Raw genomic sequence first — 14,655 nt, 5'->3', positions numbered from 1 at the left:
ATGCAACTTTAACTACTATTTCATATTGTTTTGCTAATAAAAAATGGAAATAGTCCTGAAACTAATTGAACAATGATTACTGTTTGGTTTTGGTTTTGATATCTTTTTTGAGAATTATAATGTATGATAACATTAGAGGGTGCCAAATTAGGACTTTAGATAGTTTGAATTGTTTCATTTACTCAATGTCACATATAAACTATTCAAATTATCTGAAGTTCTAATTTGGCAAAAATGATGGCGAAAAAAGCAAAATGATGTTTATTAATTAGTTTCTATTTTGTTTTGAAGATGCTGGTTTGAAATCCAGCAAAATAGAAGCTAATTAATAAACATCATTTTATAATTTAGTGTTGTTTTTGGTGTTGTAATACTGTTAAGTTATGAATAACATCCAACATGTAAACCTGTCAAAAGATTCAATAATAAAATATTAGGTGCCTCATTGCTAAATTTGTTTGTAAAATGCAGATGAGAGTATAGCATTTTTGCTTTCTCTTGAAAGCATTTAGTTTATTCCACAGTCTATGATCTTTATGCATTTTGGTAGGATTTCATAGGTTTATTACTCAAGATTGTTAGTGAGGTCTAAGGGTTTAAAGAAAGTATGTGAAGTATGATTTGAGTATAGTGTTGTTGTTGGAAACTTAGCAGGAAGCAAAAGAATGAATGTGGTGGCAGTGAATAAGAATGTACTTGGAGAGTGAGTGCTCTGAGTGTGAGATGTTGAATGAGAATAGTATGAGCAGCAGTAAAAAAAAAAAAAAAAGAGGATTAAAAGCAATTATGATCATGTTGAGAAGTGAAAAAAAAAATTAAATCAGGAAATGATGTGGTTAGAGTGAGGGATTGTGTTTTTAAGTGAAACATAAACAGTTGGCGAGAATGAATGTAATATGACAGTTATTACATAGCATCAGAGAGCTGAAAGTCATTGAGAGTATGCATAGAAGAAAGCGAGACAGCAGAGTAGTGAATGAATGGTGATAGCGAAGATGTTATGAAAGATATGTGCATAGTAAGTATCTTAAGAGAGAGATTTAATAAGGTAACAAAAAGAGATTGGCAGTTGCAAGTGGAAGATTCAAAGTATCAGTGGAAGAGTAAGATGAAAAGGAAAGACGGTAATGTACAACAGGTACACTGTTCTGTTGGAATGTCATTATGAAGGATATGATAACAACACACACACATCTGTGATGTTAAAGATGCATTTTTTTTTTGGAAAGAATAAGCAGGAAATGTGATTGAGAAGAAGGACAAGTGGAAGTGAATTTGGCTGGAAGAAGTGATTTGTCTAAGTGTAGATAATGTGATGTGATACTAAATGGTGTTGTTATAGTGATACTGAAATGTGAAAAAATAAAACTATGAGTGCATTAACATAAGTGTGATAGTGAGAGAGAGACTTTTAGTGGATGTATCATAGACTTCAAGGTGTAAGAGAAAGGCTGTTTGTCTACAGATGGCACCTGAGTGAGAGTGGTGGCAGTGCAAACTTGAAAATATTGTTGTTGGAATAAGATTAGCATGTGTCTTGCCACTCGCTCATAAAAGGTTGTAAACGTGTGGTACTGTCGATGGGCTAAGGATTTGTAAAATATTTATTTTATTATTTTTGTATAATCTTGAACCTTGCACCAGTAAGCAGGGTGTGGATCTCTAGTCCAAAATGTTTTCAAGGCAAATCAGGTCTTTTATCATTTGTAATCTGAGAGAGAGATTACAAATGATAATTTGTAATCTCTCTCTCTCTCTCACAAATGAGAGATTACGAATCATGGAATTAATGACAGAGTTGTGTAGAAGATATTAAAGAGAAATGCAGTCTGGAGTGCATTCCCTAATTTGAGGGAGAACAAATTATTAGAAACCTGAAATGTAGAAAGCTTGCTGGAGTAAATATTTGGTGAAATGCTCAGATATGAGGGTTATAAAATGTTCCAGATGGAGTAGAATTATCATAGTGAGCATTAGAGGAATTTCCTTACTGAATGTTTGAGATCTTACTAAATAATTAATATAGGATGATATATTTGACTAGTAATGATCAAGGAAAGGAAGGAGTAGCAATAGCATTCAACACCAAACATGAAGATAAACTTCTTTATTGGATAGCAGTTTCAGTTATATGCGAAAATGGACATTTTATCTTATTTGTGTCTGTGGTCCCACAGAAGGTTCTCTTAAGGAAGAAGTGCAGGAATTTTTCAAGTCATTAGATCAGGCAGCTGACATAAAGAAAATGGGAAAGGTGGTCCTTGTTAGAGATCTAAACAGGAGAGTAGAAAGTGAATCTCATGAGGCATGTAGAAACATTTTGGTGGAAAGGGCAAGGCTAATAATATTGGTAAGTATCTGCTGGATTTCTGCTTGGGGCATACTGACTAGTCATTACTAACATCTTTGCAACATAAAGATGCACACATCTTCATATGGAAAGAAGACAAGATTTAAGAAAAACCTCATTGACTATACAATAGTATAGTCAATGAGGTATGAAGTTGGAAGTGACCATCACTTAGTTTTAAGTAAGATAAAAATGGCATTGAAAAGCACATATGTAAGAAAGTTTTAAAAAGAATTAAAGTTCAGCACCTCTTTCAGGTGAATTGTAGATTCAACTATACAAGTATTATTGGAAAAAAAATAAAATAATAAGTAAATGAAATAGTTTGAAAACAAGAACCAAACTTCAGTCTTAATGACAAATTTGGAAGAAAACATTGATTCAGCTAGGGAGGCAAAGCTTGAAAGGTGGGAAGTTTACTGAAGTTGATAATATTCAGTTAGAAATGTTCAAATATGGAGATATAGAAGTGTTAATTCATTCTGGTGTCAGAAGGTTAAATTCCAGATTATTGGAGTAGAGCTATCATAGTATCTGTTCATAAAGGGAATAAGGCTGATTGTAAGAATTACAGAGGAATTTCTGTATGTTTCAGTTAAGATTTATGCAAGCATATTGAAAAGGCCAAGAAAAATTATGGAAGAGAAACTTGGAGAAGAACAAACTGGGTTTAAGCTAAATATGCTTTGTCAAGATCATATTTTCACTTTATTACAAATAGTTGACAAATCGTGAAAATATAACAAGGATCTGTACATAGATCTGGAAAGGCCCAGAGAAAAGCGTTTCTCTGGGCAGTCATTTCTCATGTATCCAGAGGATGGTCTGCAAGACCAGAGTGGCTATACTGGTGAAAACTGATGTAGTCCTTGTGTTCTGATATTCGCTGTCCTGCCACAAGGACTACATCCGTTTTCACCAGTACAGCCACTCTGGTCTTGCAGACCATGCTCTGGATAATGCCACAGAATATGGTGTGGAAGAAAGCCACAATAATACACCATACCAAGTTCAAATTTGAAAGACTTTTCATGGAATCAGCCTCAGCTCTAAGAAACATGCCAAATCTCAACAAATTTGGTTGCATGAGACTGCCCCAAATTTGGAGACGTACATCAGGAGACCTACCTTCAGCCCAACTGCCAAGAATACCTACATAGCTCGCTAGGGGTGACACCATCAGGACTTTTAGGAGAAACAATAGCTTCCTTGCTTCGTCCTCATTTACTGTGTATAGTGCACGTGTCTTTATTTTAAGTTCCTTTGAAGATAGCAACGTGACGTTGATGAAATATTGGAAATATATATTGAAATTTAATTTAATTTATATTCTAGTGTACGTTGTGAATTCCTTAAGTTAATTAATAATCATGTATAAGCCTTTCTACAAGAATTTCAATCCTATGTATTTCTTACATCTCTGAATCTATAGGCAAAATCTTGAACTTTCACCTCATACTTGCATATTTTCCTATCAACAAAATTTCTAATCTCCTATCATCTACAAAAAAACTTTCACCTCTGTGTCTCTAGTTGGTGTTTACCAGGTCTTTGTGAATGTAATGTGACTGGACAGACAGGCACTCTGCCAAAAAAGAATTAGTGAACATCAGTACTACTTTAAAAAGTCTGGTCTTGTAATATAGCATTGATATCTGACACAGTATCCTTTGGAATAAGGCTTGCCTTTTCTGTTGTAAAGCAATTGTAAACATGAACGCTTCTTCAAAGAAAGTTCTGAAGCTCTTTTACACTGGCATAATTTGAATTGGAATGATTGCCTATCTCTCCTGAAAGTGTTGGGGATTCTCATCCTATGTGATTATCAGAAATAATTATGATTCTTCTATCATGCAGCATCTGTTTCATTGGTTAATTGATTGTTGTTGTATTTATCTTGTGTTCTGTCGCTTGTTGAATTTCATGTTGGAGGTTTAATGGAGTATTGACAGCACTAGGAAAGGATTAAAAACTAATTTTAATGCTTCCAATATTTCATCTCAGTCACTGAGACATCTTCAGAGAATACAAATAACACTTGTAACACACACACACACACACACACACACACACACACACACACACAAAGACAATACAATACTTAATGAAACATGTGAGTGACTCTAAAGTCCTATCTAGGTGGTGTCCTCTATGGCATTTGTAGGCAGCCTAGGATATAAACTGGGATCTCTGACAATTATTGTTTTTCCAAAGTTTTATGCATCCGTACTTGTTTAAATTTAATTGCTTAGTGCTGCTGCAAATTCCAAAAACAGATTCCTTTTTAAATTTATTATGGTGGAGCATGATGGTTTTCTTCCAGAATATCCTGTGAGTTGTGTCCAATACTTGGTCTGCAAGACCACATCGACCATAGTCATGATTGTAGATGTAAGATTTGTGTTCATCTAAGTAGATAGTGGCTGATTACCTGTCTGTCTAAAGCAGTGTTTCTCAAACTTTTTTCGGCTATGGAACACTTCACAAATCTCGAAATTTTCACGGAACACCTTGGTTATTTTGTAATGTATAAATTAATAATTAATTGGTAATTTAGCTGATTTTTATCATTAATCAATTAATAATTAATTAAACCATCGTTAAATTAATTTGTGCTAACATTAATTTAAAAATGACAAATTCCAGAAATTCTCGCAAAACACCAGTTAAGAACCACTGGTCTAAAGTAAACCAACTTGCAGTAGCAGGGTATTTTATGTACTTCAGGCACTGAGAGAGGAGGGAGCTTATCTTTGGTAGAATGTTGAATTGCTCGTTTGTTTTGTTCCATAGACTGATAATGTACTGTTAATTTAAGTAAAATATTTATTCTACTTTCATTATAGTTAATTACTGTATCTAACAGCTTTGCTCTCTTTATATAAGCTTAATTTTTTGCATTTGTGAATCTCTTGTCACATGTATACACTTATTTTATAGTATGTTATTCTGTCATGATTTGATTTTGACATTGGAAGTGATACTTAAATATTTTGGATGTCAGGTTATATATGTTGTCATCTCATAAGAAATACCCACATAAGAAATAATGTAAGATTGTATACAAGATCTTCATTAAATGTACAACACTGAAACTTTATGAAATACATTTCTTCCATATTGTATTATATATATATATATATATATATATATATATATATTTTTTAAATTAGTAGATATATTATAACTACATCAGATTGTATTTTTTTTTTTAAACTTTATAGGTCACTTATTGAAGAAACAAATTCCAAGCTTCTAGCCAAGTTATCAAAGCATGCAAATAATTGCTGTTCTCAGGGGTGAGAATTTCTTTCTTTAGAGTTGTTTGGAGAAAATCTGTGTGTTTTGATATGATTATTGTATTGTATACTATAGAGCTTATTAAATATTGCATTTCAGGTGCTTGATAAACATGCCAAAATATTACATGAAAATTTAAGAGCAGGGGGTGCTTAAGGGTCAAAGCTGTATAACTGAGAGGAGACTTCCACATAGCCTTTAAAGGAATGCGGAGAACCGACCAGGGCTTCTGACCTAATGTCCAGTCCTCACCTTCTCGTGGTGCACCCTGTTGGGTATCTACTTGGATACTAAACGAACGAGGATGGGCTGGCAATTTGGGATTTAGCTGACCAAATTGTATTCTTATTGGTTAAAACAAAATAAAAAATGATGGTACAACATGACAAAATTTCATGCTGGGTGGGGCGTCGCCCGGTTAAACAAGGCCCCCATTGTTTTCGCCAGGGAACCAGGGTGAACAGCGAAAAGTCAGCTACTGGAACAAATCTGAAAACAAACCCCAACTCGACATCACCAGAGTTAAAGATCGGTACTATCAACGTAAGAAGCCTGAATGGCAAAGAAATGAAGCTAGCTGAGGAATTAGATAAGTACCAGATCGACACAATATGGGTGACTGAAACAAAAAAGACCAAAACTGGTGAGATCTTTCTGAGCAATAAATACAAAATGTTATATTCAGGCAATGACAATCAAGGAAAAGAAGGAGTAGCCATAGTATTCAACACAAAATACGAGGCTAATCTTCTTGAATGGCAGTCAGTCTCAAGTAGAGTAATGTGGACAAATTTGAGAATGGGGAACTGGACAATGAGACTTATTTGTGCCTATGGTCCCACAGAAGGATCTACTAAGGTAGAAGTGGGGGAATTTTTTGAGGCTTTAGAAAAAGCAACTGGCACAATGAAAAATGAAAAGTTGGTCCTTGTTGGTGATCTAAATAGCAGAGTAGGAAATGATTGTGAGATACAAAAATATTTTGGGAAAATTTGGAGAAAAGAGCAAAGATAATAATAATGGCAAATACCTGTTGGATTTCTGCTCAGGACATGGACTGGTTATTACTAACACCATGTTCCAACATAAAAATGTGCACAAATTCACATGGAGAGAAGAGGCTAGGAATCAGAAAGTCTCATTGACTATGTTATTGTTGATAGTGATGTTTTCTCCCTGGTGCAGGACACCAGAGTGTACAGAGGATTTGAAATTGGAAGTGATCACTATTTAGTCTTGAGCAGGATAAAATTGAATTTCATATTGAAAAGAATAACATGTAAGAAAGTTTTAAAGCGAATAAAAGTTGAGCAGCTCTCAGATATGAACTGTAGACTAAAATACAGAAAGATTATTGAAAAGAAAATGAAAGAGTTTGAGAACAGGAATCAAACCTTGGAGATTCAGTGGCAAACTCTGAAGAAAACATTGATTGATTCTGCCAGAGAGGCATGTGGTGAGGTTGTCTGCAAGGATAAAAAAATCAGAACTCCCTGGTGGACACAGGAAGTTAAAGAGGCAGTGAAGGAAAAGAAGAAAGCATATAAAAAGTTCATGGCAAATAAGTCAGCTTGTGCTCTTAGAGAATACAGAGACAAATGTAAGAAAGCTAAACAGTGTGTAAAACTAGCTAAACAAAAGTCATGGGAGGACTTTGGCAAGAATATAGAAAATAAATATCAAGAAGGTGGCAAAATATTCTGGAGGTTGTTGAAGAAGCTTAGGAATGGAGGAAAGAGTGCTGTAAAAGGAGTTAGAGTTGATAAAGGTGACATGAAAACAGGAAAAAAAGATATCCTTGAAGTATGGAGTAATTACTTTGAAAAACTGCTCAATGAAACAAGCAGTGATGACAGCATAGTGGTAAAAAACACTGACCAAGCATGTAGTCAGGAATACATATACTTGAAGTAGAAAAAGCCATCAAAGGTTTGAAATGTGGAAAGGCAGCAGGAGTAGATGATATTCGACCAGAAATGCTGAAGTATGGTGGTATAAAAGTCTTACAGTGGCTGCACTGCATAGTTCAGAAAGCATGGACAGAGGGATGAATTCCCGATGATTGGAGTAGAGCTCTCATAGTACCCATATATAACAAGGGAAATAAAACTGAATGTGAGAATTACAGAGGTATTTCCCTACTGAGTGTTCTGGTAAGATCTATGCAAGTATACTTGAGAAACGGTTGAGAAAAATTGTGGAAGAAAAGCTGGGTGAAGAACAAGCTGGATTCAGGCCAAATAGAGGCTGTCAGGATCAGATCTTCACTTTACGACAAATAGTCGAGAAAGCATGGGAATATAACAAAGATCTGTATTTAAGTTTTGTCGATTTGGAAAAGGCATATGACAAGGTGCCAAGAGACAAGCTATTCAATACGCTACAGTTATATGGTGTCAATGGGGCATTATATCAAGCAATACTTAGTCTTTATTTGAGTGTAAGTCAGCAGTTAGAATTGAAGGAAGCACAGGAAGATGGTTTAATGTTAAATCTGGTGTGAGACAAGGATGTACATTATCCCCTCTGTTATTCATTATCTATATGGATCACATTATGAAGGAAAGTGGTATTAAACATGATATCAAAATTGGAGATGTTAATGTCAGCTCTTTGCTTTATGCGGATGATGTTATACTTCTAAATAAATCCGCTACAAGTCTGCAAGATTCTCTGACTAAATTGAATACCTGTTGTAATAGATATGGTATGAAGGTGAGCATTAAAAAGACCATGAAAATAGGCAGAATCATTAAAAATGTCAACTGTGTTGTGAATGGAGAACCTGTGGAACAAGTAAAACATTTCAGCTACTTAGGCACGATTTTTACTGAAGATGGTAAATTAAATATAGAAATAGACAACAGAATCAGCAAAGCTGGTATGGTGGGAAGTCAATTGAATAAATTCATATGGAATAAGAGAGAAATTAGTCGGAACACTAAATTAGCTGTATACAAGACAGTGTTCAAACCAGTTTTAACTTATTGGTCTGAGAGCTGGTTCAGAAGTAAAACACTTGACCAAAGACTAGAGACCACAGATTTGAGGGTCCTGAGAAAGATTATAGGCGTGAACAGATGGCATCAATGGCAATATCATATTAAAAACGAGGATATTAAGAAAGACCTTGACATTGTCAGCATCCAGGAATGCATTAGCAGAGCTAATCTCAGGTGGTATGGTCACTTAAATAGAATGGGAGAGAAAAGATTAGCAAAACAAGTGTTCTCTGCCAGGTTGGCAGGAAAACGACCCAGAGGAAGACCAAGATATAGGTGGATTGATACGGTACAAAGTGCCTTAGACGATAGAAATATAAGATCTGATAATGTGGAGTCTTGACAAGTAACAGACTGATTTGGAGGAAAATTGTAGATAGGAAGTTAGTAATCATGTAATTTTTTCATGTAGTACTATCATATCCTGTACACCCCCTTGAGGGTACATGGCAGGAATTTGATGATGATGATGAAATTTAAGAGCATATGAATCATTGTTTCATGATGTTTCATGATATATCAGGGAATGTATAGGATATACTTTAATCACTATAAAAGGAGTAGAAAAGTTCTAGATTAATCCCAGGGATACATTGCTATTCTAAAGAAAAAAAAATTATTATACTATTCCTGCGGTCCATAAGGTTTTTTTAATAGCAAGTTACCTGTACTATGGATAGTAGTACATAATCAAGTATGGGTATTGGTCCTATCTGGCTTCTTTTTCCTTTTCCTTTCTGTTTTAAGTGAGCATACATCTTTAGATTTAGCTCTACTATATTCTTGAATGCAAGTCAGTATCAAATTCCTTTCTAATATCTTAATTTTGAATATGATTGTGCCTCAATTGATGCAATCCGTTCATTTCCTTAATTTTTCTAGTTTTGTGTTTTGCTATTTTTTTATTTATTTTATTAGATATAATTTTATTCAGCTGATTCACTACACCAGCCTGCTTTTGTTTTAACCATAATTTTTGCCAAAAAACGCTGTATAAGAAGATTGTCATAAAGCAATGCATTGTAAGACAGGATATTTAATATCCTGTTACTGGATATTTAATATACTGTGTAGTCTATTTCCTCAATTTCTAAGCTTTTCAGTATATCCAGAACATGTTACTTTGTGATAATTACCTTCTGTATGAATATATGTATAGCATGTTGAGTTGCTTTTTCTCTATCTTTCTCTCTAATTTATACTGTCATTATTTCTAGAACGTTTGCTCCATTATGGCAAGTATTACGGGCTTCATCTGAGAAATTATCAACCTTACATTCACAAATGGTTCAGAGGTTTCAAGACCTTGTGAAAGATGTTCACAGATATTGTGATGAGCAGCATCGACGACATAAACAAGTGAGTATATTACATGTTATCTTAGTTTTTTAAAATTTTATCTGTATAGATGTTGCTCAAGATTTCCTGTTAAATATTGATTAACATTCTTACGAAATGGTTTTATATTGTGCTGTATGTTGGTTTATTATACATATCAGTCTAATAGTGTGTTGGACCATTGAAATTTCAGAAGTCTTTGATGCTTGAACTGCATAATTCCAGAAATTCTCCACAGTTATCCTACATCAGACAAACATGATAGCTTCCTATGTCCTGGCATATTATTCTGTTGGAAGTGTCCATGACATGCAGATAAATGGTCAACATGAAGTACTTGGTTGGCCGCAAAGTTCAGGTAGACCCTTGTTGTCCTGAAGCATTAAGGAGTGTGCCAAGAAAAATGCTTATGACTAAGTTGATGGCTCCATGACTGTTGTTGCTGTCATAATTTTGTTCATTCATCCATATGAAAGAACAGTAATCAGAAATCACTTCATATAACCTTTCTCCAGTACCCTGATGTCCAGCACCGATTTTTTTTTTCCTGTTGTTTTTTTGTTAATTGAGTGTGTTACCCTCACTGATTTATGACATATGGCGCAGAAACCTGGCCAATCAAAAAGGAAATGATAGATAAAATGCAAAAAATAGAAAGAAGAATGGAAAGATGTCTGCTAAACATAAGACTCAGAGATAAAATCAAGCTTGAAGAAGTAAGAGCTAGAGCAAAATTTTCAGATATTGGAGAAAACATACTTCAAAAGAAATGGACAGGACATATTGCAAGGCTCAAGGACAATAGATGGACAAAAGTTTTACTGGAGTGATGGCCAGATGAAGGTAAAAGATCAGTTGGAAGACCTGAAAGAAGATGGTCAGGTGATATAAGAAAAACAATTGGAACTTTTTGGCACTAACAAGCTCAGGATAGAAACAGATGGAGAGAATTGAGAGACGCCTATATCCAGAAGTGACTATGAAAAGAGTTGAAAGAAAGAAAGACTCTCACTAATTGTCTACTATTATATCCAATATTAGACAGCATTTGATATAACACATTTAGATATGATCCTTTTCATTCATCATTATTATTATTGCATGGGCACTTCCAGGAGTCAAAGGTTCATTGCAGGAGACTCAAACTATCCAGAAAAAATATCAGCTCAATATTTCATACCTCTCCTTAAACCCATTGACAGACAAAGCACTCACAGTTGACTGCTAACCCATTCTGCTCATCCACCACTCTTCAAGTGAAAATTCTAGTCCTCACACCCTTGCTAACCACACTCTTATTCAATTTTCAGGAATGATCTTTTTCTCTCCCCTCCAGCCAAGTGTTGAAATATTTCCTATGCATCAATTCTTTTTTAAAAAAAAAAGCTTTAAATAATTTAAATGTTTCTATCATATCTCCAATTTTTTGATTATCAACCAACTTTTTGCAAACCTGCAATTTGTCCACATAGAGAGCATTCCACAGACCACTAACCACTTTGGTCACTCTCCTCTGGATTCTCTGTATTAACTCCAAGAAATCCAAATAATCCAGATGTGGATGCATCAAGGTCTTATAAAGAGCAATGATAACATCCTTATCTCTGCTTATTAGCGTGTTCTTCAATAACCAAGTAATCCTATGTGCTACCTTTAGCAATATGTTCTTTAAACATGCTCTCTATCTCCCACCATCCACAAATTCCTAGTCAGTTTCTTGGAGTATAGTTCCATCAGTGTGGTACACACCTTGTAATCTTTTTATCCCAAAATATATAACCTTACACTTATCCACATTAAACCGCAACCATTATCTTCTTTCATCCATACTCTCTGAACCATTTGCTTATTTAAATTATCCTGCACATCACCTTGATTAACTATTATCCCACCAGCTAACAGTTGAATATTTCTGTTCAAATTATTTCCTGTATCATTTGGATATAAATTGAACAGTAGTCATTGAAGCACAGAGCCTTGCAACTCACTAACTGCTTTTTTTTTTTTTTGTTCTAGATTCTGCTGCTCCATATTCTACTTTCTGGTATCTGTCTATCAGCCACCCCATATCTATATCATAAGTTTCATATCCATCCCTATTTGTTTTGAATTTGCATAATATAATTCCATATGGTATCCTGTCAAATTCTTGTTTAATCTTTTATCCAATGTAAGCAAACAGATTTTTTTGCATGGAGTATCTTCATGACTAGATTACTTGTACATAGAGGCTGATTACTTCACATCAGTTGCCTTAGTATCCCATAATGCAAAGCACCCATCCTTTCAGACATACATAATAGTATGTATTATTGGAAGGTTCATTATCCAGACTGGTTTTAACTTTTATTGAGATCTCATCCCTGGGAACCAGACCAAGAATAGGAACCAAAGTTGAATTAATGCAGAAATTATGTTTCCCATATACAAGTAGTAAAAAGGTGTATCACCTTATTATTGAAATTCTCTGGATTAGGAGTAGATGTAGAAAGCTTTTCACTTGGTTACGAATTAAATTAAATCTGCCAAGAAATTATGTGCTTGTCGTCTCATCAAATTCCTGATATGTACCCTCATGGGGGTGTACAGGATATGGTAGTACTACATGAAAAACTTACATCATTACCAACTTCCTATCTACAATTTGCCTCCAAATCAATGTCAAGATTCCAACATTATATTTCTATCTTCTAAGGCACTTTTCATGTATCAATCCACCTATATCTTGGTCTTCCTCAGGGTCTTTTCTCTGCCAACCTGGCAGATAACACTTGTTTTGCTAATCTTTCCTCTCTCATTCTATTTAAGTGACCATACCACTTGAGATTAGCTCTGCTAACATATTCCTGGATGCTGACAATGTCATGTTCTTTCGGAAAGTCCTCATTTTTAATATGATATTGCCATTGATGCCATCTGTTCAAGTCCTCTAATCTTTCTCAGGACTCTCATATATGCAGTCTTTGGTCAAGTGTTTTATTTCTAACCCAGCTCTCAGATTTATAAGTTAAAATTGGTTTGAACCACTGCCTTGTATACAGGTAATTCAGTGTTTTGACTAATTTCTCTCTTATTCCGTATACATTTATTCAGATGACTTCCTACCATGCCAGCTTTATTGATTCTGCTGTCTATTTCCATATTTAATTTACAATTTTCACTAATAATTGTGCCTTAGTAGCTGAAATGTTTTACTTGTTCTATAGTTTCTCCTTTCACAATACAGTTGATATTTTCAATGTTTCTGCTTATTTTCATTGTGTTTGTCTTGTTATTGCTGACCTTCATATCAAATTTATTACAACAGTTATTCAATTTAGTCAAGGAATCTTGCAGACTTGTACTGGATTTATTTAGAAGTATAACATTATCTTCAAGTAAAGAGCTGAGATTAACATCTCCAATTTTGATATCAGGTTTAATACCACTTTCCTTCATAATGTGATCCATATCGATAATAAATAACAGAGGGGATAATGTACATCCTTGTCTAACACCAGATTTAACATAAAACCATCTTCCTGTACTTCCTTCAATTCTAACTCAAATAAAGACTGCGTGATATAATACACCATTGACACCATACAACTGTAGTGTTTTGAATAGCTTGTCTCTTGGTACCTTATCATATGCCTTTTTCCAGATCCACTTAAATATAGATCTTTGTTATATTCCCACAATTTCTGAACTATTTGTCGTGTGAAAATCTTATCCTGACAGCCTCTATTTGACCTGAATCCAGCTTGTTCTTTACCAAGCTTCTCTTCCACAATCCTTCTCAACCATTTCTCAAGAACACTCAGTAGAGAAATACCTCTGGAATTTTCACATTCAGTTTTATTTCCATTTTTATATATGGGGTACTATGAGACCTCTACTCCAATCATCTGCAATTCGTCCCTCTGAACTAAGCAGTGCCGCTGCTGTAAGACTTTTATTCCTCCATACTTGAGCATTTCTGCTCGAATATCATGTACTCCCACTGCCTTTCCACATTTCAAGCTTTTGATTCCTTGTTTTTACTTGAAGTATGGATATGTATTCCTGATTGCATGCCTGTTAAGTGTTTTTGTCACTGATTATTTCGTTTAGCAATTTTTCAAAATAATTACTCCATGCATCAAAGATATTTTTTTCACCAGTTTTTTTGTCACCTTTAACATCTCTAATTTCTTTTACAGCACTCTTTCCTCCATTTCTGAGCTTTTTCAACAGCCTCCAGAATATTTTGCCACCTTCTTGATATTTATTTTCTTTGTTCTTACCAAAGTCTCCCATGACTTTGTTAAGATTTGGTTACATTTGTTTCTGTATTCTCTAAGAACACAAGCTGACTTATTGCCAGGAACTTTTGATATGCTTTCTTCTTCTTTTCCTTCACTGCCTTTTTAACTTTCTGTGTACATTATGTGCTTTTTTAATCCTTTATCCAAGTATAAGCAAAGTTTGCACATGCTAGTAATCTTCAAAACTAGGATACGTGTATATAAAGGCTGATGACCTCACATCAGTTGCCTTAGTATCCCATAATGCAAATTATGGTAAAGTTTATTTCCTTACACTAGGGTAAAGCTTAAACAAGAATGTAATTTCTTGGCAAGTTTAATTAAATTTGTAACCAATTGAAAAAAAAAACACATTCTACATCTATCTCATCATCATCAT

The 14,655-nt window shown here is 34.5% G+C and overlaps 1 protein-coding gene across 3 annotated transcripts in view; it reads left to right on the top strand.

Moving 5' to 3' along the window:
* The window catches only part of LOC150108520 (F-BAR domain only protein 2), a 521,764-nt gene that overhangs the window by 44,123 nt on the left and 462,986 nt on the right, over positions 1 to 14,655 (top strand). For all 3 annotated transcript variants that reach the window (XM_090390828.1, XM_090390826.1, XM_090390825.1), the window contains exons 3-4: positions 5,575 to 5,649; positions 9,870 to 10,011. In XM_090390828.1, the coding sequence (XP_090246954.1) occupies positions 5,575 to 5,649; positions 9,870 to 10,011 (217 nt within the window). The remainder of the gene's footprint in view (positions 1 to 5,574; positions 5,650 to 9,869; positions 10,012 to 14,655) is intronic.

This window comes from Typopeltis vanoorti, chromosome 3, assembly GCF_054136105.1.
Source record: "Typopeltis vanoorti isolate ZY-2024b chromosome 3, IOZ_Tvanoo_1.0, whole genome shotgun sequence".
Classification (NCBI taxonomy): domain Eukaryota; kingdom Metazoa; phylum Arthropoda; class Arachnida; order Uropygi; family Thelyphonidae; genus Typopeltis; species Typopeltis vanoorti.
This window is presented reverse-complemented; position numbering and strand designations above follow the sequence as displayed.